Genomic DNA, 25,090 nt, shown 5'->3' on the forward strand with positions numbered 1-25,090 from the left:
TGTTCTTCTAAAACTTTCTGAAACCTGCTCTATAAAACAAAATCAATTAAGATAAGATGTTTAAGAAAACAAAAAGTACTTCAGCTAAAAGCAAAGGCCAAAATTAGATGGATTTAGACCTGGCTCAGTTTTCCAAACTAAAATGTGGAAAACAAAGATTCTGCCAGACAACATTATCAAAATAATTCCTTAATGTTGATAACTCTTCATTTATGTAGAGCATGCCTTTTGAGGCTTAATTGTGAATAACTGGCTTTCAGTGTAGCTATAGTGCTGATTAATCAATTCACCTATGTGATATCGAGCTTTAAAATACTTATAATGACATGAAATAAACAGCATTAAGATAGGCTCCAGGCTAAGTATTTAAAAAGCAACAACACAAAGAGCAAGATACTCACAATGCGGCACTTCCAGGGGATGACCTGTGACGTCACACCATCCAATTGGGTGAATGTCAGGGCTGTCTGTATCCATCCAGTAGTCATATTTGTGGTCCCAGCCATCAAAATGGACCTGTTGGAAATGAGAACTTAGTAATCAGTATATCACTATGCCTGTGTCAAAATATTAGAGAACATATCTCTAAAATTGAGATGAAAATTGTTGTAATCTCACATTACAGCTGAAACAATATTGAAACTGTGCTATGAAACAGCTTTCTAATCTAACCACCAAAGGCTGTTGTACCAATTTTTCCAAAAAATTTAAAAAGTTGTTACATTAAAAAATCTGTCGGGACTTCCCTGGTGGCACAGTGGTTAAGAATCCACCTGCCAATGCAGGGGACGCGGGTTCGATCCCTGGTCCAGGAAGATCCCACATGCCGTGGAGCAACTAAGCCTGTGCACCACAACTACTGAGCCCACGGGCCACAACTACTGAAGCCCATGTGCCTAGAGCCTGTGCTCCACAACAAGAGAAGCCACTGCAATGAGAGGCCTGCACACCACAACAAAGAGTAGGCCCCGCTTGCTGCAACTAGAGAAAGCCCGCGTGCAGCAACGAGGACCCAACACAGCCAAAAATAAATAAATAAATTTATAAAAATAAATAAATAAAAATAAAAGTAAAAAATCTGTCAAGGATTAATTAGAATTTGAAAGGATAGGACGAATCCGTTTTCCCATCTAAGATATTCTATGATGTTGTTGAGAGAACACTTCCTGTTCTGCAGCCACTGCAAGAACAATGTCAGCATCCTCAACAATGAGAGTCACCATCTGACACCAGTATAAACCTTACACTGACAGGAAATATATGGAGTAGAGTAAGTAGAGTACAAGGAAGCAATAAATGTCAAAATCCTGACAAATGAGAGATGGGGCCATTGAACCAAAAGAGGCAAAGAAAGCAGATAATATGTGCTGCTAAGGTAGAAGGATTAAGAGCTATCTTAACAGCTATTAAAGGATGAAGTGTAAGTTGTCAGGAAACCTGAGGACACGACAAGGTAGAGCCTGGTCCAGCAAGCCTACTGGTTATCACTGTTTCACATCTCACCTACAAAACACACACACACACACACACACACACACACACTTCACATATATACAAACAAGTCTGAGAATAATTTAAATAAAACCCAATTTCTGAAACAAAAAGCAATTATTTCTGAAACTTATCACACTCCATGTTCTACAAGTTTCGTAACTTGAAAGAATCAAATTTATTTGTGAGGGCAAAAAAAAAAAAAGAATGGTAGTATTTCATTGTTAAATAACTTTACTTATTCTCTCATGTATTTTCTGTTTCTATCAATTAAATGGAGAATCTATCCTTCTCAGTGCAAATAAAAAATTCCTCATTAATTCATACTTTGAATGAAAAGAGCAAGATGTATAGCGTTATAATAAACTGAGATGTAAGTATTATTACCCGCCCCCCTCCCCCGCAAAAGAAAGGTAAAATTGTATGGAGTAAGTGCCAAATAAAATCCCAACATTTTTTTCTTAAGATCCATCTTTCCAAGTAAGTGGTTCTCAAAGTGTGGTTCCCAGACCAGCAGCATCAGTTATCACCCGGACAACGCAAATTGTCGGGCCCCAATCCAATCCTACTGAATGAGAAACACTAAAGGATGGGGCCTCAGGGTCTCTGTGTAAACAAGTCCTCCAGATGCATCTGATGCAAGCTTAAGTTTGAGAACCAGTAATCTTAGGAACAACGTTCAAAACAATACTTCTACCACACTGAGGCTTCTGCACATGACAGAGTAACAACTATAAAACTGGACAAAATATATGAAGTGGTGATTTCAGACACTGGACAACAGGCAGCACAGAAATGTGATCCCTAAGTGCACCAAGATGAGCCCCGAATGTCAGCCTGGAGACCATTTCCTCCCAGCAGCACAGGGAGGAGAAACATAAAAAAGGAGTTGGGCTGTGCTGAGGAGACAAAGATTACAGTTCAGAGCTGAGGAAGCAGCTGGAAATTGGAGGACAAAGACTGGAGAGGACAGAGCTCCAAGAAGGGGACCCCAGAAGTCTAGGTGGGCTGCTCACAGGACCTTGGCCAAGGGCTGGACTGCACATGTGCAAGGTGAGGCTTGGTGAAGCCAAGCAGAGAGCAGCTGATACAGAGCTGAGAGTGAGACAAAGACACTAGAGGACACACATCACTGGGAGAGTAGAGAGACCAGAGTGGAGAGAGCTCAATAATACCATGAGAATTTGACTGAGACACCAAAAAGTCCACAGTGTCGGAGTCAGAACCATGTCCTACATAACAGCTACTCTAGACCAGCCCTAAAAAAGGCTAAAATTAAGCCTCAACAAGATTAAGAAACTACCAGTAATTAACTGTCTGATAAAACAAACTACCCTTTTTAAAGGAAGACAAATACTCCCAACTCTGTACACTGTATCATTCATATGTCCAACGTACAATAAAAATTTATTAGACATGCAAATAATCAGGTGAATGTGAGCCATACTCATTTTTTTTTTTAAAAGCAGTCAATAGAAGGAGACCCTGAGTTGACCCAGATGTTGTAACTAGCAGACAATATCTATTTGTTGTTGGGACTTTAGCTATCAAAATAGGTTCAAGGGTTTAAAGGAAAAATGGTCTTGATGAGGGAACAGATAGGGAATCTGGGCAGTCAAATGAAAACTGTAAAAGAGAAACAAATGGAAATTCTACAACTGAAAAGCAAAATAAAAAAGTTTCTGGATGGGCTTAACAGACTGTAGGTGGCAGGATAAAAAGGTGAGTGAACATGAAAACAGATTCATAGAAATTATTAATCTCAAGTATACACAATAAAGATTTTTAAAAATGAAAAGAGGCCAAGTACTTATGAGATAATATCAACTGGTCTAACATACATGTATCGGTATTTGGGGTCCAGAAGGAGAGGTGAACATGAAGCATAAATAATGGCCAAACAAGACAAAAGTTGAAAGAATAATGTAAAAAAATCTCCCTATTTTGTCCCCAAATGCCAATTTATAAGCTTAAGAAGAACAGCAAAACCCAAGCAAAATAAATAGAAAGGAAAAAAAAAAAAACTAGGCAAATCATAGTCAAACTACTGACAATGAAAGACAAAGGAAAAAATCTTGAAAGCAGTCAGAGAAGCACAACAAATTACATACAGAGGAACCATGACAGGAGTGTCAGCCAACCTCTCATCGGAGACAGCAGAGGCATGGAGACAATGAAATGACACAGTCAAAGCACTGAGAGGAAAAAAACTGTCAACCTAAGATTTTAAATTTGATAAAAATATCCTTCAAAAAGGAGTAAAATAAAGGAATTTTATTTTACTGAAAAAACTGAAAAAGTAATTACCTACGGATTTGCACTACAAGAAATACTGCAGGAAATATTTCAGCCTGAATGTAAATATTACCAGGTGGAACAACAATTTTGGGAAAAAAAATGAACAAAGTAGGAAAATCCATTCTATCTGAGCTCTACACTTACTGTAACGCCACAGTCTTAAGACAGTGTTGTTCTGGCATAAGGATAGACAAATATATTTTTGGAACAGAATAGTGTACATACATTGACATATATATACAGTCAATTGCTCTTCAACAAGCACAACAAGGGCATTCAATAAGGAAAGGCCAGTCTTTTCAACAAATGGTACTAGACCCACTGGATATCCACGAGTGAAAACAAAATGAACCCGCTGACAACTACCTCACATCCCACGTACAAATTAGTCTGAAATGGATTATAGACCTAAACATAAAAGCTAAAACTATCAAACTCAGGAAGAAACTTAAGATAAAATCTTTATAATAGTAATATAGTCAAGAATTTCTTAACATAAAAACAGCACTATTCATAAATGAATAAGCTGATAAATTCAATTGTCATCATAATAAAAAACTTAAGTTCTTCAAAATCATCATTAATAAAAAGGAAAACTAAGCCATAGGCATTTGTAATACATTTACCGTAGAAAAGAATTAACAACCCAATAAATAATGGGTAAAAGACTTGAAGCTTCTTGGAAAAAAAGAAGGTTCATGAATGGTCAATAAGCAGATTAAAAAATCCTCAACATCCTTATTCATAAGAGAAACCAAAATGACCAGCTATTACACACCACAAATTAAATGACTGACAACACCAATTACTGGCAAGGCTGTGGAGCTCCCAGAACATTCATACAATGTCAGTGGGGCGGTAAAATTGTACAATCACTTTAGGAAATGGTTTACTAACGTTAAATTGTAAATCTAAGTAAGTGCCTACCCTGCGATGCCTGGAAATTCCACCCAAAACAGATGAAAATACAAAGCCGTGTGAACAAGTGTTCCTTGCGGTTTCATTCAGAACAGCCAAAAGCTGGAAACAACCTAAATGCCCAACCCCAGGTGAATATCCATTCACAAACAAGTGTGGTATATGCATACAATGACCACTGTCACCAATAAAAAAGGATGAACTGTTTATTCACACATGAACATGCATCAGTCAAACAGACACCATGTTGAGCACAGAGGACAGACTCGGGAGAGTGCACACGGTGTGTTTCCGTTGATGCGAAGCTTGACAACAGTCACAGAAAGCCCTGGCTGTCTGGGAGGGGGCGGGGAGCAGCTCTGACCACAAAGGAGCACAAAGGAACCTTCCGTGGTATTGGAAACATTCCAAATCTTGATTGGGGTGGTCGTTATATAGGATATACATTTCTCAAACTCATCAAAATCCACACCTAAAATCTGTACATTTTATTGTTTGTAAATTATATCTCAATAGAGCTATTAACATTTAAAATATTTCTACATTCAGCTGCTGTCATGCAGGGCTGGCTGTTCTGATCTGGTACTATATTTATTTATGGTGGTATTTCAGCACTCTGGACACAGCCAAACTGCATGTGACTACCAGTACCAGGCAACTAAGCAGTCCAGCTGTGAAAGGGCAAAACTGGCATCCTTTCCAGAATGACGCCTGCTGCTTTGGATTTACCAGTAGACAGAAGTTTATGTAAGTGTGTATAATGTAGTGAAGGAGAAAGAGAAAATTTTCTCAAGCTTTAATATTTCAACCCTTTCAATGTCCTTCTCTTTTAATTTTGCAATGCAATTGTTCATGTTTCGAAAGCAAGGAAACCACCTCTAAACACAAACAAGGCAGGTCAAGCGCTCCAGCCAGATCCTGCATACAGGAGAGCAAGGCCTTTCTATTTCAGCTATTGGACCCGAACCTGGGAATCCTACTGTGGACTTTAGGTCTAAAACAGAAACAGTAAAAAGATAATATCTTAAAAAAATGTTTCGAAAGCAGATAGACATGATTTTTTTATGTACTCTATTCAACATTTTCCCCTTATGTTCATTAAGAAATATTAAATTATTCTTTCCAAGGCTGTATGTAATTACTTACAATGAAAACAGTGGAAATTTGAAATACCCCTTCCTAATCCAATGATATGAGGCACCCTCCCCTACAAGGGCCATCTAAACTTGGAATATATAACCAAATTCTGTATTCATATGTGTCTTTATGAAAGATATTTTCATATCTTTGGATCTTCATAACTTTGGAGGAAAATCGAATTTTAAGAATTCTAACCAGATGGTCATGTTACTAAAGGAGAGTGGCACTTTAAGGATATTTACAAAGAGTCCTTTTGTAAAGCAAAGAATAATTTTGAAAACCAAATCATCTCCAGCACTGTATTTCATACATTTATGATTTTTCACGTATTTGGGTTTGCATAAAGCTAAGTAAATATAGACAGCCTTCTTGCTCAGATTTTGATAAACTGGAAAACAAAGGTCAGAAAATCAAATTGGCCACTGTCTCAAGTTCTTATCCTTAAACAGACAGTAATGCTTCCTGATGGGATTACCACTATATGCATTAGTTATCAAATGGTTGGTAAAATAACTTGGACACTTAAGCACTAGGTCAGCATATAAAAAACAAAGGGCGAATCCTTCGTGTAAACCCAGAGCTGGCCATCATCTGGACTGGTACTGTTCTTCTGGCTCTGCCTCATCATTTCCCATCCAGAACCCACACCAGGGACTTTCCCCGGACCCCGGAGCTTGGCCACTCTGCCTCCGTCATCCTGCCGCCCTCAAGACTCCTGGCACCTTGGCTCACACACTGTCACACCTCGAAAACCATCAGCTGAGTAAGATGCACGACGGTAATTATCACTCCTCGCTGCCCCTTTGGGCAGTTGGAAAATAAGCAGTTATTTATCTATCGAGGAACAGGGGAGCTAAATTTAATGCTCAATCACAACAATTTCATTAGCCTAAGTGATTATTATACTTGTTTGCTCCTGCTATATGGTTTTAAAATTTTTAATTTCCATTTTAACAGCCTTACCAGATATGTGCATTTTGTCAGAGGCCTCAAATCTATTTTTAAAGGCTTATGGTGAATGAATTATAAGCACTTATAGGTATGATGTGAACTTATTTAGAAAGAGGTTCTACTGCACCTGAACCCCTCTACCTTTAAATGAATACATTTTCAGTTAACTAGACTTAGCCTTAAATTTCATTCTAGAAAGAAGAACTGAGTTTTCATATATTATTCCAATACCCATTACTCATAACTAGTGGTGCTAATAAGACCACAGTAAATCTTGCTTCCAATGGTGAAGAGCTCTGCTGTGGGTCGGGTGGGGGACACAGGAATAGCACTGAGGACAGACATCTGTTCGCGGCAGGACAAGAATGCTCGTGTCGCGCCTTCAAAACACTCCACAGTGTAAGAGCAGGCATGTCTGGTAAGGAAAAGGGATTCACTTTTGTTGTGTGCCTACATATTCCAGGCATAGTTGTGAAATATATATATATTCTCATTTAATGACCACTATACATTGTTTTCATAGATGATGAAAAGGAACCTTTTAGGAGGTTTGCAGAGATCAGACAGCCAGTAAATGGCAAAGCCAGACTTAAGCTGAGAACAGTTTACTGAGAGAACCACCCAAGAATAAAAATTGTGAGGCTATTTGGGAACACTCTATCTAAGAATCTATTGTAGCAGAGGTAAATTACATTTTTAAAATATAAAAAGGCATTTTCTGCCATTTGCAGTGACATGGATAGACGTAGAGATTGTTATACAAGAGTGAAGTAAGTCAGAAAGAGAAAGACAAATATCGTATAATATTGCTTATATGTGGAATCTAGAAAAGTGGTACAGATGAACTTATTTGCAAAGCAGAAACAGAGTCACAGATGTAGAAAACAAACTTATGGTTACCAAGGGGGGAAAAGGGGGTGGGATGAATTGGGAGATTGGGATTGACATATACACACTACTATGTATAAAATAGATAACTAATGAGAACCTACTGTATAGCACAGGGAACTCTACTCAAATGCTCTGTCGTGACCTAAATGGGAAGGAAATCTAAAAAAGAGTGGATATATGTATACGTATAACTGATTCACTTTGCTGTAGGGCAGAAACTAACACAACATTGTAAGGCAACTATACTCCAATAAAAGTTAATTTAAAAATATAAAAAGGCATTTTCATAACAAAACAAAGCAACATGGAATAACACAGGACTGCCGTCCAGAACTACCTATACTTTCACACATTAAACATTAATTCCATGTTGAGCCAATCTGCTTATGTGTCTATCCAGACAAGAACTGACATGGAGGGACCATGAAGGAAAAGAATTGCAATAAAAAAGGGAATATACCTTTTTTTTTTTAATTGGAATATAATTGCTTTACAATGCTGTGTTAGTTTCTGCCGCACAGCGAAGTGAATCAGCCATATGCACACACACATCCCCTCTCTCTTGGACCTCCCCCCGCCATCCCACCCATCTAGGTCTTCACAGAGCACAGAGCTGAGCTCCCTGTGTTTTACAGCAGGTTACCACTTAGCTATCTATTTTACGCATGGTAGTGTATATATGTCAGTCCTACTCTCTCAGTTCGTCCCACCCTCCCCTTCCCTCCCTGTGTCCACATGTCCGTTCTCTATGTATGCGTCTCTATTCCTGCCCGGGAAACATGTTCATCTGTACCATTTTTCTAGGTTCCACATATATGCGTTAATATACGATATTTGTCTTTCTCTTTCTGACTTACTTCACTCTGTATGACAGACTCTAGGTCCATCCACATCTCTACAAATGACCCAATTTCGTTCCTTTTTATGGTTGAGTAATTATACTTTAAAAAACTACCGTTGCTGCATATTAGCTCTGTTTGACATAGATACACAGGGGTTAAGAAATGTGCCCGGCATTTCCAAGTCACTGATCGTGATTTGAAAACCCTGGCTCCCCTGAGCTACTGCTCCGTAGTTGGAATTGTTGCCCCTACGTTCCTTCCCACTCTTGGAAAATTAGCTCCATTCCCTTCCCTGCTAACTGCCCCCAAAGCTCATCTGCTTTTTCACAAATACAACTGCTTCATCTTTCATCTAGTCCATTCCTATAATAAGTACTATCGAAAAAAACTTTTAATCATTAAACTGGAAAATCAATGATTTCACTATAGCTATTCTAAAATTCTTTCTTTTTCAAGGCCACTGCCCAATTCATCATATTTCTTGGGCAGTGGTTTTCAAAATTTAGAAATGAGCAAAATACCAACTTTTCCCTGCCCCTGCCAGGACTTGAATTTGGGGCTGGGGGAGTGGATGTCAGGAATAACGCCTGGAAATCACTTTTAACTACACATCCTAGATTATTCTGCTGAAGATGGTTTTTGGATAAAAATTTTTGAAATGCCTCTTTAGTGCGTCACCATGGCAACAAGTTGTTAATCAACTGAAGTTGCCATCAAACTCACAATTATAGCCAAAGCAATCAAAATAACTTAATTTTTTTTTAAAGTGATAGACTTTTAAAGAAAATTTTGTAAGAAAATTAGTCCAAGAGAAACGTGGTTGAGGGCATAATGCAGAGGACATTCAACTCCAAATGTTTCCATTTGTGATAAATACGTCTATATGTTTCCACTTCTCCACTTCTATGGCTACTGTTTTAACAAATACAATTAGTTTTTCCCATAAGATATGTTTTTCCCACAGGATTCTTGCAAGAAATAAAAATGCCAGATTTCTAACAGCATCCCCAAGGCTTTAATCCTTGTTAACAGATCTTTAAATATTTCATCAGAGTTGTGCATAAAACAGCCACATTCGGGGCTCCATGGCCACAGATCTGTGGGTAATGTCTCAGGAAGAAAAACCTCCTTCATAAGCTGTGTGAGGACAAACTATCTCAAAATCAGTTTATGGTTATAACTAACATAAATATTTTCAAAAGCTCTGCTGTAAGATCTGTAAAGTTTTAAGCACCAAGGCGGTGCTGGCTGCAGGTTCCCTGTGAATGTAAAGGCCGTTCCCGGTGCTCCTTCCCCAGGCTGCCACCCTTCCCCCGACTTGGGGCACCGGCCTTCGCAGTGGACACTGTTTCAGCATGTGCCCTTTAGTCGTCCTCATGTGATGGATTTCCACTTTGGATCCTATATCAAATTATCAAGGATTTTCTATTAAATCACACACTACAGGCTACCTACTAGATATCCTGGGTTCAGTTCCAGACCACAGCAATAAAGCGAATATTGCAATAAATTGTCACACCAATATTTTGGTTTCCCAGTGCATATAAAACTTACGTTTGCACTATACTGTAGTCTTTTAAGTGTACAATAGCATTATGTCTGAAAAAAACAATACATACTTGACCCTTGAACAACACGGGTTTGAACTGTGCGGGTCCACTCATATATATTTTTTCACTAAATAGGTACTACAGTCCTGCAGTGTCCCCCTGATTGAACCTGCAGGTGCAGAACCATGGGTACAAAGGACTGTAAAGTTATATGTGGAAGTTCAGCTGCTCAGCGGCTGGCACCCCAACCTCTGCATTGTTCAAGGGTCAACTGCACGTACCTTAATTAAAAAGTTATGATGTTGGAAAAATGGCACCAGTAGACTTGACCAACGCAGGGTTGCCGCAAATCTTCACTTTGTAAAAAACACACAATAGGGCTTCCCTGGAGGCACAGTGGTTGAGAATCTGCCTGCTAGCGCAGGCGACACGGATTCGAGCCCTGGTCTGGGAGGATCCCACATGCCACGGAGCAACTAGGCCCGTGAGCCACAACTACTGAGCCTGTGCGTCTGGAGCCTGTGCTCCGCAAGAAGAGAGGCCAAAATAGTGAGAGGCCCGTGCACCGCGATGAAGAGTGGCCCCCACTTGCCGCAACTAGAGAAAGCCCTCGCACAGAAATGAAGACCCAACACAGCCAAAAATAAATAAATAAAAATAAATTAAAAGAAAACTCACAGTTCGAGTACTTTAAAAAAAAAAAAAAACACACAATATCTGCGAAGTGCAATAAAGTGAAGCATAATAAAACCCCTAATCCAAAAGGGACTCGAGCTGCTTACAGCAGAAGATAGGATTTCTTGTTAAGAGTAGTAGGACATGGGCTTCCCTGGTGGCGCAGTGGTTGAGAATCTGCCTGCCAATGCAGGGGACACGGGTTCGAGCCCTGGTCTGGGAAGATCCCACATGCCACGGAGCAACTAGGCCCGTGAGCCACAACTACTGAGCCTGCGCGTCTGGAGCTTGTGCTCCGCAACGAGAGGCCGCGACAGTGAGAGGCCCGCGCACCGCAATGAAGAGTGGCCCCCACTTGCCACAACTTGAGAAAGCCCACGCACAGAAACAAAGACCCAACACAGCCAAAAATAAATAAATAAATAATTAAAAAAAAAAAAAAAAAAAAAGAGTAGTAGGACATGAGTCACGTGAAGGAGAAGAAAAACTGGTTAGGTCTTGAGGCACCACATAACTTACTGTCCAAATGGGACCTTTTTTTTTTTTTTTTTTAATAAATTTATTTATTTATTTTTGGCTGCATTGGGTCTTCGTTGCTGCACACGGGCTTTCTCTAGTTGCAACGAGTGGGGGCTACTCTTTGTTGCGGTGTGCAGGCTTCTCATTGCAGTGGCTTCTCTTGTTGCGGAGCATGGGCTCTAGGCACGTGGACTTCAGTAGTTGTGGCACGATGGCTCAGTAGTTGTGGCTCGTGGGCTCTAGAGCGCAGACTCAGTAGTTGTGGCGTGCGGGCTTAGTTGCTCAGCAGCATGTGGAATCCCCCCCGACCAGGGCTCGAACCTGTGTCCCCTGCACTGGCGGGCGGACTCCCAACCACTGCGCCACCAGGGAAGTCTGAAATGGGGCATTTTTAAGAGTAAGAGGGAGCAAGTATTATTAACTATTACACAATTACAACAGGCATAATCCAGGACTATCCCAGGTAAGCCAGGATATGTAATTTCTCTCGGTTGTCTAAGGATGATTGCTGCAAATAAATAATTCCCAGAAAACAAATGGCAAAGGGGAAACAGTACACAATTCCAATTACAATATGGAAAAACACACACCAGTCAGTCTAAAAGTTCCAAAATTTCCACTGATAGGAATTCATTGTACAGACATTTATACATTAGGAACATTGAGTAACTCAACGGGCAATGACATAGTGCATGAATAATGATACCAGGATAGTATCAGCAAAATGGAAATGTGTATATAAACACACACATACAGGAGTGCTTGTGAACCGAGTGTATCATGAGCACTGTTTCTAAAATTCTGAGCCATGGGTGGATTAGATATTTATCCTATCTATTCTTATAATTTACCTGTTAGTACAACAGCAACTTTATTGGCAGGAAGTCCTAAATTGGTCATGTAGATAACTGAGAGTTTTAATCATGAATGCATGTTGCACTTTGCCAAATGCTTTTTCCGCATCTATTGATATGACCATGTGATTTTCCTTTTTTTTTTAGCTGTTGATGTGATGGATTACATTGATTTTCCAATGTTGAACCAGCCTTACATACCTTGGATAAATCCTACTCGGTCATGGTACGTAATTCTTCTCATATGTTGTTGGATTCAATGTGCTAGTACTTTGTTGAGGATTTTTGCATCTACATTCATGGCAGATATTGGTCTGGAGTTTTCTTTCCTTATACCGTCATTGCTGGTTTTGGTATCAGGGTTAATGTTGGCCTCACGAAATGAGTTACGGAGCATTCCCTTTCCTCCTATCCTCTGAAAGAGACTGTGGAGAAGTGGTATAATTTCTTCCTTAGATGTTTGATAGAATTCACCAGTGAACCCATGTGAACCTGGTGCTTTCTGTTTTGGGAGGTTATTAGTTACTGACTCAATTTATTTAATAGACACTGGCCTATCGGCTCATCTGTTTCTTGTATGAGTTTCGGCAGATGGTATCTTTCAAAGAATTGGTCCACTTCATCTAGGTTATCAAATTTGTGGGCACAGAGTTGTTTATAGTATTCCTTTATTATCCTTTTAATGTCCATGGCATCTATAGTGATGTCCTCTTTTCATTTCTGGTATTTGTGTCTTCCCTCTTTTTTTCTTAGTTAGCCTGTTTAAAGGCTTGTTGATTTTATTCGTCTTTTCAAAGTACCAAGTTTTGGTTTCCTTGATCTCTACTGATTTCCTATTTTCAATTTCATTGACTTCTGTTCTAATTCTTATTATTTCTTTTCTTCAGCTTACTTTGAATTTAATTTGCTCTTCTTTTTCTAGTTTCCCAAAGTGGAAACTTAGATTACTGATTTTAGATCTTTCCTCTTTTCTAATATACACATTCAATGTTATAAATTTCCCTCTAAGCACTGCTTTCACTGCATCCCACAAATTTTAATAAGCTGTGCTTTCATTTTCATTTAGTTCCAAATAATTTTTAAATTTTTTCTTGAGCTTTCTTTTTTGAACAGTGTGCTATTTAGAAGTGTGTTATTTAATCTCCAAGTATTTGGGGGGATTTTCCAGTTATCTTTCTGTTTTTGATTCCTAGTTTAATTCCATACAATGTCTGAGACAGATACCGTATGTTTTCTATTCTTTTAAATTTGTTAAGGTATGTTTTATGGCCCAGGAGATAGTCTATATTCCTGTGAGTCTCAGAAGAATGTGTGTTCTGTTGTAGTTGAATGAAATAGTCCATCAACAGTTGACTGAAGGTTTTTATTCAGGGTTTCAACTACATCCCTACTGATTTTCTGCCTGCCGCATCTGTCCACTTCTCAGAGAGGGGTGTTGAGGTCTCCAATTATGATACTGATTCATCCATTTCTCCTTGTGGTTCTATTAGTTTTGTCTGGTGTTGTTTGATGCTCTGTTGTTAGGTAGAAATTTGGAGAATTGACAACTTTATCACTATCTCTTCCCATCACACATATGTTACTCCTTCTATAATTGTCCCACAGTCCTTGGGTATTCTAGTTTCTTTGTTATCTTCACTTTTCAGTTTTAGAGATTTCTATTGAGATATATTCTAGCTCAGAGATTCCTTCCTTAGCAATGTCCAATCTACTAATAAACCCATCAAAGGCATTCCACATTTCTGTTACAGTGGGTTTTTTTTTAATCTCTGGTATTTCTTTTGGTTCTTTCTTAGGGTTTCCATCTCTCTGCTTATATTGCCCATCTGTTCTTGCATGCTGTCTACTTTATCCATTAGGACCCTCGGCACATTAATAATAATTAGTTTTAAATTTCCAGTCTGATAATTCTAACAACCACTCCATGTCTGGTTCTGATGCTTGCTTGTCTCTTCAAATTGCGGTTTTTGCCTTTTGGTATACTTTGTAATTTTTAATTTTTTTTTTTGGGATAGATGGCTATAATGTATCAGGTAAAAGAAACTGCTATAAACAGGTGTTTACTAATGTGGTGGTGAGGGGGAGAGGAGGGGATGCATTCTACAGCCTGTGCTGAGAGCTTAGGCTGTCAGTGAGCCTGTGCCTCTGGACAGTGACCTTCTCCACTGTTCTCAGTTTTGCTCCCCTCCCTCAGGAGGGTCAGGGTGGCTAGACCTGGCTGCATCCCCCCCAAGTCAGTTAGGCTCTGATAATGCCCTAGCAGGGTAGGCTCTGGTTAATGAGTTTCCCCTAAGGGCATGCCTTGTTAAGAAGAACCAAGTGCTCTGATATATTCCAAAATGGTTCCTTTGCCCCTCCCCGTGCCAGATGTGTGAGGGGAACTTTCTCCCGTGTTCGTGGTGGTTGAGCTCCTGGTCAAACTTGGTCTAGCTCCTATTGGTAAATCTCACAGTACCGTGGGTGCCCCGCCCATGACTGGGCCCCAGGAGTATTGCGCTCTGGGTTGTCCACATGGAGCCTCCAGTAAGTCATCAATTAAGGTTCAGGTCTTCCTGCTCCAACCTTGGTTCCCAAGTTGGCTTCTGCTCACGATTCTCTGTTCCAATACGCCACGACTCCCTGTGTCCGCCTGTCTGTCTGTTCAATCTTGGGGAGAGTGGTTTGCCCTGTGTCCTCCCCACACTTTTGGATCCAAGAAGAGCTGTTGATTTTCAGTCTGTTCAACTTTTTACTTGTTGTTAGAACACAGTGACAACTTTCAAGCTCCTTCCATGTGGAATTCAAAACTGGAAGTTTCTTCTAATTTTTTTTTGTCACCAGTACCAGATAATATCTGGAGTATATTTGTTGAAGCACTTTAACACTCTATTTGTTGGACAAATGAACAAACAAGTGAATGTATAAATTCAAATATCCCCATTCAAATTGTGTAAACATTATCAAACAAATATATCTAAAGAGCCCATTTAAGTTTAACCAAAACCTTATCCATTTATTTTATAGACCTACCTTCTGAGCTACCAACACTTTTTTTCCTTTCTAGTAAGGTGATACTGAAACACATGAAAGTGCTTAAACTTCTTTTGAGCCATTTATCCTTTTGGAGTACGAAGGGGACACATGAGCCTCTTGGTTATGACGGCTAATGTGTTGTGGGTAAACAAAAACTTTGATCTAACTAAAATTGTGATCTCTCCACACTGAGAGGATGGATGGAAGGAAGAGCATGTCTGTGGGGAGAAGGCACGGGGAGGCGGAAAGAGGCTCCATCTACATAGAGAGAATCCCACTCCAAGTCAAGACATTGCAAAACAAGCCTATGTTTAGAGTCACAGACAAACACCATAACAATTAGCTAAAATAAAGGAAAGTGGTTGCCTCTGCAGAGGGGGAAATGTGGGAGATGGAGGTCCTGGGACTAGTGTTTAATAACAAAACTTGGAGAATTAGGTTTTGCACTTTGTGTAAGTGTAACTTTGATAAAAGTAAAAACCAACTCTAAGATGGACAACCTAGTTAATGTCTCTGTCGTTGCTAAATAAGGAACACAAGAAAAGAAGCAGGGTTTTAGTGTTTGTTTCGTTTGATTTATTTTCATTGAAGGGGAATTCTATTTGGATTTTGTTAAATTTGAAGTGTCTATAGGATATTCAGGTGAAAATGTCTTGCAGACAAATGAAATTAGTTCCTGAATCTTGGTCGAGAAAGGAGTCATAAACACAGAGATGACAGAAGAAGCCACAGGTGTGATGTATTGACAAAGAAACAAGGTGAGAAATGCATAGAGAAATAGGCAGCGCTAGATGGGATATTCTCTCTTCTTCCCTCTGGATCCACATGGTGCCAAGGAAACTGGCCATCAGGGATGGCATCAAACCTGCCTCTGTCCGCAGGTTTCTGGTTGGGATTTGGCCAATGAGAAGTATCAGCAGAGTCTAAAAGGACAGGCGGAGAGGAAGGCGGATGCTAACCCAGGCCTCCTTCCGTTTGGCGGTGGCTTTTCCTACCTGAGGCCGGGCTCCTGCCTGGGCCCTCCGGGGGCCAGCCCCTCCTCACTGGCTTCTCTCAACCCTGCCCCGGACGTCATAAACTGCCCTCGGATCCCGACTGAGAGATGTCTACACAGAAATCCTGTGGAATTGCAGCCTAAGTGGGCAGAGGAATGACAAGCAATAAAGAGCCCCTAAGACAAGAAGGTGGAGATTCAAGACAGGACGGTGAAGAAAAGCCGAGGGAGGGAGGGCTGGTTCACAAGGTGTGGTCAGCTGTGCCATGGCCACAGGAGAGACACGGGAGAGCCTACGATGCCCACGGAGGGCACGGCAGCCGCAGCAAGGTGACGGGTCTCGGTCTGAAGAGTGAGTAGGTACAAGAAAGAAAACAAGTGTGAGACACGCTTTCATAACCCTGGTGGCACAGCAGTGGAGCTTCCTCAGGAAGGACGTGGTGAGGACTGCACAGCTCGGTCCTGTGATGGGGAGACGCTGCAGAAAGTGACTGGAGGGGCTTCCCTGGTGGAACAGTTAAGAATCCACCTGTCAGTGCAGGGGACACGGGTTTGAGCCCTGGTCCAGGAATATCCCACATGCCGCGGAGCAACTAAGCCCGTGCGCCACAACTACTGAGCCTGCGCTCTAGAGCCCGCGAGCCACAACTACTGAAGCCTGCATGCCTAGAGCCCGTGCTCCACAACAAGAGAAGCCACTGCAGTGAGAAGCCCGTGCACCGTAACGAAGAGTAGCTCCCGCTCGCTGCAACTAGAAAAAGCCTGCGCGCAGCAATGAAGACCCAACGCAGCCAAAAATAAATAAATAAAATAAATTTTAAAAAAAGAAAGAAAGAAAGAAAGTGACTGGAGATGGTGATGAAGAAACGGGATGGAGATGGGATAAAGTGACACCGTCTCAGGAAAGAGAAGCGGCGGCTTTCTCTGAGGCATGTGTGACCGGTACGCATGGCAAAGCCGGAGGGAGGAGGAGTTGAGGGCGAACACAGGGTGGCCTCCAGACTCCCAGGCGCATCAGAGGCCAGGTCCTCGGCTGAGGCTGAGGTGGTACGAGGTCGGAGAGGCGAGTCAGGGCAGCAGATTATAAACCGGCAGAGGCACCATCCTTTCTGTTGATGTTTTGTCCCGTGGTGGACGGAGGTCTGGAGGAGAGCAGGGTGCATGCAGACACTGCACCGAGGAAGCTAAAAGCCCCCCCAGGCGTGCACCGCCCTGGATGGGGAAGCCGGGGAGGCCGGCACGAGAGCTGGGTGTAGGTGAGGCTGCGGATCGGGAGGCGACAGGGACACTAAACAGACAGAAGGCCCTGCTCAGAAACTGCCATTCCAGACCTTAAAATCTCAAAACAGGACACGCACCAAAGGTTGGCATCAACGATTCTGTCTTCTCTGCTCCAGCCTGGCTTACTGATGACATGCATGAAAACAGTAGTGCATTTAGAAAAAGGATATTACCGTCCATTCATACTCACAGTAAGTGCGTGCAAGCCCCAGATGTTTATTTTTAGCAAATATATTTGAGGTATCATTTTTTAAATCGTTTGTTTAGTCTCTTTTTACAAAAAAAGAAACAACTTGTATTTCACTCCAACATTACTCAGTTCAAAGGTTTTCGTCTAAAAAGTCAAATCATAATAGATGAAGATCCTGGCTCTATTTCAACATTAATATCTATAGTTAGTAGGTTTCATTTACATACTGATTATGTTCATGTCATAAGAAGTACGCCAGGTCATTCGAATAAATGTATATTGTTTCTAAAGAACAAAGAGATGGGGCTCAAAACTGTGTTATGACTTTAAAATTCTGTACAATTTTCTCATATTTACATGTACCGCGCCCTCTGAAACAGGTAATCCATCCAGTCGACTGCAGGAGCCTTCTCCTCTTTTCATGTATAACTGAGTAATTATCTCAACCACAACAATGCGTTCTGAAAATGGATTAAATTTCTGGAGAAAATAAATAATGTTCAAGCCAGTGAATAACTTTCAAGCAACGGAGGAGAATGAATGTTTGTAATTAACATGTTTGCTCATGTTTTCTACATTTGTGTTTGTAATTCAACATCAGAAATCTAAATTTTTTCTGTTGAAAATATAGTTGCTGGCCCAGAGGGCTCCTGGTACAGAAAAAAAAAAACAGAAAACAAAAACCAACTATTCACGACAACGTGGCTTCTGCCCTCTAAAACTGCAGGCCACACAGCTTAACGTAATGTAAAATAAAGTATCATACAAAGGTCTAATCTTCTCAAGCTAGTTATCTAGTTTATTTTAGACAAAAGCCAAAAGAAATCATCAATGTCCAGCCAGAAACTTGTTTCCAGTGTTTCGGTACATATGTTCCTGAATATTTATGCCTATCCATTCATTCCCCGCCTCTCGCCCACTTTTCTACCTTGAAAGCCTTGGCCTTGAAATCTGAAGTCAGCTACTGTTGGCCTTCACTCAAATCATACACCAGTCCTGCTAATCTCCACACAGATCATTCTTAAGAATTGATTAATTACATTTTAAATTATATGTATAGGGGCTTCCCTGGTGGCGCAGTGATTGAGAATCTGCCTGCCGATGCAGGGGACACGGGTTCGAGCCCTGGTCTGGGAAGATCCCACATGCCGCGGAGCAACTAGGCCCGTGAGCCACAACTACTGAGCCTGCACGTCTGGAGCCTGTGCTCTGCAACAAGAGAGGCCACGATAGTGAGAGGCCCGCGCACCGCGATGAAGAGAGGCCTCCGCTTGCCACAACTGGAGAAAGCCCTCGCACAGAAACAAAGACCCAACACAGCCATAAATAAATAAATAAATAAATAATAGTTAAATTATATGTATAGTTATATATAAATATTTTTAATATAATTGTGCATATATTTATACACATGTTTATATGTATGTATCTATTACATATACACATATATTTTAATATTTATGTGTATGTATGCAACATAATTAATATCGAAAGTTTAATTTATTAAATGTTTAAAACGGCAACAGATATATTAAGGAGTTCTGCCTCTAGTTAGGATGGTGATCTAGGACGATTAGAAGGTCAATTACAAGTACTACAATTAGGAAATATCTAGAAACTAACTATAAAACTATAAACGCAGAGTTTTTAATGAACTGTATGTACAGAGAAGTATAAATGATCTAAAACCGGGCAAGGCGGGCCCTTCCTCAGCAAGCAGAGGGCTGTGCTGGGAGGAGGGGCAGCCAGTTGGTGGGGTGAGGAGCCGGAGGGGCTGGCTAGATGCACTGGCATCTGGAGGAACCCAGATCTGGAGCTGGTTGGTCCTCTCCTGTCTGGGTGTTGCTGAGTGCCTATGGGCACAGGAGGCTGGCGGGGCTGGAGGGTGGGGCGGGAGATCAGAGAACTCTCCTGCAATCTCCTGTCTTCAATCACCAGGGAGGGGGAGGTGCCTGTAATGCATACATAAAAGCTTTCTCAATACTTTTGAAACCAGAGGTGAAATAAAACCAAACCTGCAGCCGCTCCCAAACCTACCTCAATTCCTACCTGACCCCAAGTGGTCAGTCCCTGTATGAGTGTCCTGTGCCTGCTGTAACGAACTACTGCAAACTTGGTGGCTTTAAACAACAGAAATCCATTCTCTCACAGTTCTGCAGGCCAGAAGTCTGGAATCAAAGCGTTGGCAAAGCTGCACTCCCTCTGAAAGCTCTAAGGGAAAGCCATCCCTTGCCTCTTCCAGCATCCCGGGGCTCCAAGTACTCCTTTGGCTGGGGCTGCATCTCTCCATGCTCCCATCTCTTCTCATCTGTCTCTTACAGGACACTTGTCACTGGAGTTGGGGCCCATCTGGACAATCCAGGATGATCTCATCTCAAGATCTTTGACTGAATTACATCTGCAAATACCCTCTTCCCAGGTAAGGTTCCAATCATAGGTTATCGAGGTAGGGAGGTGAATCTATCTTTTTGGAGGCCACCATTCAACTCACTACAGTCCCTTACACTAGCTGCCTAAGAGAAGAAAAAGCATGGCCTCTCTGGAGGAAAATAATATCTACTTTAGTCTTTAGAGTAGATATACACACATCCAGCATACACACATCTTTTATACACACATCCAGCATACGTGAAAAATTATGAAATGTAAAGAAACAAAATAATGCAACTCATAATCAAAAGATAATACAGCCAACAGAGGCGAACCTGCAGATGATCCAGATGTTGAAATGAGTGGTCAGAGACATTAACATTATTATTTTAAATATGTTAAAGGAAATAGAAAAAAGATAAGCCAAATGGATAAACGACGGAGAAATGCATCAGAAAAACATATTATCTACAAAAGAACCAAGTGGATACTCTAGAATTTAAACTTCCATATCTGAAGTCAAGAATTCATTGATGGGGCATAACAGCCGACTAGGGAACAGCAGCAGGAAGGACAAGCAGTAGGAAAGACAGACCAATAGAAACTGTCTGAATTCAAGCACAAAAAGACAAAGACTGGAAAGAAAATAGAACAAATCATGAGAGACGTGGGATACTCTCAAGTGGTCTAACGTAAGTGTAACTATTATTCCAGAAGGAGAGACAGAGCATGGGCACAGTCGATGTTTGATGAGATAATAGCTGAGAATTTTCCAAAATGTATGATGAACATCAACTCACATATTCAAGAAACCGAGTTAATTCCAAACATGAAAAATACGAAGAAGAACCCACCAAGGCACGTCAAGTCAAACTGCTAAAAAGGAAAGATCCAGAGATTACCAAACAGAAAGCAAGACTCAACTACATCTGCTTTTATATCTGATTTATATCTGCTTAAATCCATAAGGATAGAGAGATTGAAAATAAAAATGCTGAATTAAAGAAGTCTGACACAAAAGGGTACACTGTGTAAGACTCCACTTATAAGAAAGGCAAGAACAGCAAAAAATGAATCTATGATAAAACAGCAGTCAGAATAATGGTTATCTCTGGGGGTTCTGTGAGGGGGCTCTGATACTGACTGAGGAGGGCTTGAGAGAAAATTTTTGAGTAATGGAACCTTGATGGTAGTTACAGGGACAGATACATATATAAAAATTAATTAAGCCGTACACTTAAGATGTGTACATTTAACTCTTTATAAATTATCCTATAGTTTAAAAAAAACAAAACAAAACAGGAATGGGCCCATAAACATTTACTCCAATATGACATGTTTGCTAGTCCAATAATAAGATTCTGAATTGACAGAACCCTACATAATCCTTCATTTATTCGTTCATTCAATACACCAATACTAACTGAGCACTTACTACACACCTGGGAGTATTTTAGGCACTAGGAATATATCAGTGAACAAAACGGGAATAAAATTCCTTGTTTTTTGAAGCTCACATTCTAGTATCATTCTAGATAATCACATTCTAGTAGGGATAATCAGATACTATCAAATCAAGTAAATTTTTTAGTAAGTTAAAAGGTGGTAAAAACTGGGGGAAAAAATAGAGCAGAGTTAGGGGGGTTAGGAGTGTGCCAGTTGGGAGTTGTTGCAATTTTAAATAAAGTGGCAAAGGGAGGCTTAACAGAGTTGAGGGAGTTAGAGATCTGGATTATGGGGGAGAATGTCACAGATATGGGGAGCAGCCGATGCGAGGACCCCAAAGCCGCAGCCTGTGTGCTCAGAACAGCACAGAGTCTGGTTCAGCGGAAGCAGGGTGAGCAAGGGAGAGAGTGGGGAGGGCGGAGGCCAGAGATGTGATGTCAGGAAGGCCACGGGCCTTGGCTTTAACTCGTGGGAGAGATCGGGGCGCTAGAGGGCTTTATGCAGAAGGGTAACATGCCTGTCGTGCGTTTCCAAGAGTCGGTCTGGCTGCTGCCCTGGGACGGCCCGGGGCACAGGGCAGGTGGCCAGGTTGGAAGCTGGGAGACCAGGTGCAGGTGAGCAATGCTGGTGGCCTGGACAGGAGTGGGGTCAGCAGAGGTGGTGAATAGAAGCCTGATTCTATGTATGTTTCAATGCTGGAGCCAAACAGTTTGCTGTCCGATTTCAATATTAGTTTTGACAGAAAGGGAGGAGTCAAAGATAAGGTCATGATTTTGACGTGAGCAATGGGAAGGATGGAATGGCCTTTGCCCGACAGGGAGAAAGCAGTGGGCGGAAAAGGCTTAGAGAAGAAGATCAGGGATTCAAATTTGGGACACGCCACGTCTGAGATGCCGATCAGGTACCAACTGGACTCGTGGAGCACGCAGTTGAGACAGGAGTTTGGAGTCCATCAGCATATAAGTGATATTCAAAGCCATGACATTTGATGAGATTTCAAAGGAAGTAAATACAGTTGAAGAGGTCCGATGACAAGCCCTGGTGCACGCAGATATTGAGAGTTGGGGAGACAAGAAGGAATCAAATAAAAGGACTCTGAGAAGGAACAGCCAATGAGTGAGGAGAACAAGCAAGAGAACGTAGTGTCCTGGGAGCGAGATGAAGAAAGTGTTAACAGGAGCAAAGACAGTTCCTCCAAAGAGGTCTCCTTCCAACGGAGGCAGAAAAATGCCAGGAGACTCCAGAGGGCACAGGGCACAGATTGGGACTGGGGCGGGGCAGAGTCGGGAGGTGACCTGGGAGTCTGGGCTTCTTGGTCCAACAGCCATAAACAGGGATGAGGGGCACAATGCCCAGAGGAATCAGAGTGAGCGGTGGCAGGGCTGGGGTTTTGGGGGGTCGGGCGCAGCGGGTCCTGAATCTTCTCCTTGGCTTCTGGGGGTGAAGGAGAGGCAGAGCGGGAGACTGGGACCCCTCCCAGCACAGGGACCACTCCTGAATGTGCTCTACATCCTCTTGCATCAGCTCGAACTCATGTCCAGCTCGTAAGCCCTGCTCTCTGGCCGAAAGCACCCCAGGGAACACCAAGGACAACAGAGTCTTCCAGCCCCAGCAGGAGCTCGCAGGGCTCACGACACTGTTTTGTGGGGTTGGGGAGAGAAGACCTACCCCCATTCAATGTCTTCCAGGCAAACTGTCCAAAATTAAGTTACAGAGAGCAAAGAAGATTTGAGTCTATTTAAGTCCTTCCCACTGGAAAAAAAAAAAAAATCAAAGAAATTCTGTAGTTTTAACTTTTAAGAATTTTAGGCGCCAGTGTGTGTTACAGGGATCAGCTTCACGCTTTACTGAAATTCAGGAGCACAGCTGCCCACACTACCACCAAAATAAGTAAATATCCTGTAACTCAGGTGAGGAAATTGACTCAGTGAGCAAATCTGCATGAGCTGCTCCCCTCCAGGGGGTGGGTGATGGTCACTGCAGCCCATCCTCCTCTGAAAACTGGCCCAAATGCCACACATCAGCTGCTAAATGTCACCATCATAGTCATCTTTGTCATTTCTTTTAAAAATACTTTTTTCGGGACTTCCCTGGCGGTCCAGTGGGTAAGACTCTGCACTTCCACTACAGGGGACATGGGTTCGATCCCTGGTTGGGGAACTAAGATCCCGCATGCCATGTGGTGCAGCCAAAAAAATTAAAAATAAAAATTTTTTTTTAGTAAAGGAACAACTATGGCATCACAGCTATCCCCAGTATAAAAGCAAGCACAGTGGGAAGTAGCCCATTTAACTAATGACAGCCCACGTGCTGCGCAGTCTGAACAACGGCCCGTCCCTGTCATTTCAGCAAAATGAGAGCATCTAACAGGAAGGTCTCTGATTCTCCACTCTATGCGCTGTGGTTCTTAGCCTGGAACTGCCAAGGCAGAGAACACGGGAGCAGCGGCGGACCAGTAAGGAAGACAGAGGCCCCCAGACGGGACATCGGCAATAAAGGTGCAGCCGACACAGGCAACTAGGAGAAGTACCGAGGAACCCCGATCTCCACCCTGCTCTAGGTGGGCAGGTGAGCTGAGCCCTCGCTGCCACAGCAGAGTGGCCGCTTCTCCCAGTGCGGGGCAGTGGAAACACTGTGGTCCTTTCAAAACCGACAGACCCACAAGGGATCCAAGTTCCACCTCTCGCTAGCCAAGTGACCTGAGCGCGATGCTTATACAGCCTGACCTTCGAAGTCCTCAGCACAGAATGGAGGTGATGGTGCCAAGCTCTCCCAAGTGCAGGGTTTCCTAACCGTGAGCTGTGATGTATGAAAGTGCCTGATGCAGAGCAGGCGTCACAAGCAGGGATCATGGGTGACGATATTATCAGGTGAAGATGAAAAAAAGCAGTCTTTGGAGGTGACAGTGGCGTTAGGTTGGGAACCTGACAGTTCATCAGGAGACCGTGGTCTGGGGCTCTGGTCCATCAACCTCCAGTGTCTGTTCAGGCAGCTGAGAGCAAACCCACCTGAGCCGCACGAGGGGATCTGGTCTCAGCGGCAAGTGGTCCAGGGAAGGGAGGCAGGCTCCCATCTGGCCTCAGAGCCCCATCACCTCACCTGGATGTGTGGAAGCCTCCCACCTGGACCCGTGCACTCTGGAGATGGGGTGTCAAACCTCTCACCCCTTACTGGGTACTGGATTACCTACTTGCATATTTACCGAGTAAAGCTGAGCTAACCGATTTGCCAGGGTTTTCTGCCCGGTGTTAGAGTTGCACGTGGCCGAAAGCAGCTGCAGTGGATCGTGTGACACGATCATCCATTTGGGGCAGATACACTGGGATGAATCAATCTCTTCTAACTCTCAGACTCTTTGAGGAACAAACACAAATGTATGCAAACAGCAAACACAGAAAAGCCTCACCAACATTTCTGCAGCTGAAAAATGGCTGAAATTTATTTTTATTATGAAAACATTATTTTAGGGATAAAATATTTTGTCACTGAGGAGAAAACATTCTTAAAATTCCATGCAATCCCTGCTCCTTCTCAGTTTAATTTCTGCAGATGCCTATTGCTTATCTGATTGGCCTTATTAGCTATTCCATAGAGCCTGGCTTCCCTGTGCTAGAAAAACAAAATGGAATTTTGAAGAACGATTTGCAAACCAACCCAGAACAGACAGC

At 42.1% G+C, this 25,090-nt stretch overlaps 1 protein-coding gene across 3 annotated transcripts in view; it reads right to left on the minus strand.

The window, feature by feature from the left end:
• L3MBTL4 (L3MBTL histone methyl-lysine binding protein 4) overlaps positions 1-25,090 on the minus strand; it is a 311,741-nt gene that overhangs the window by 174,385 nt on the left and 112,266 nt on the right. For all 3 annotated transcript variants that reach the window (XM_082353571.1, XM_082353570.1, XM_082353572.1), the window contains one exon: positions 402-516. In XM_082353571.1, the coding sequence (XP_082209697.1) occupies positions 402-516 (115 nt within the window). The remainder of the gene's footprint in view (positions 1-401; positions 517-25,090) is intronic.

This window comes from Balaenoptera borealis, assembly GCF_965194805.1.
Source record: "Balaenoptera borealis genome assembly, chromosome: 14".
Lineage (NCBI taxonomy): Eukaryota > Metazoa > Chordata > Mammalia > Artiodactyla > Balaenopteridae > Balaenoptera > Balaenoptera borealis.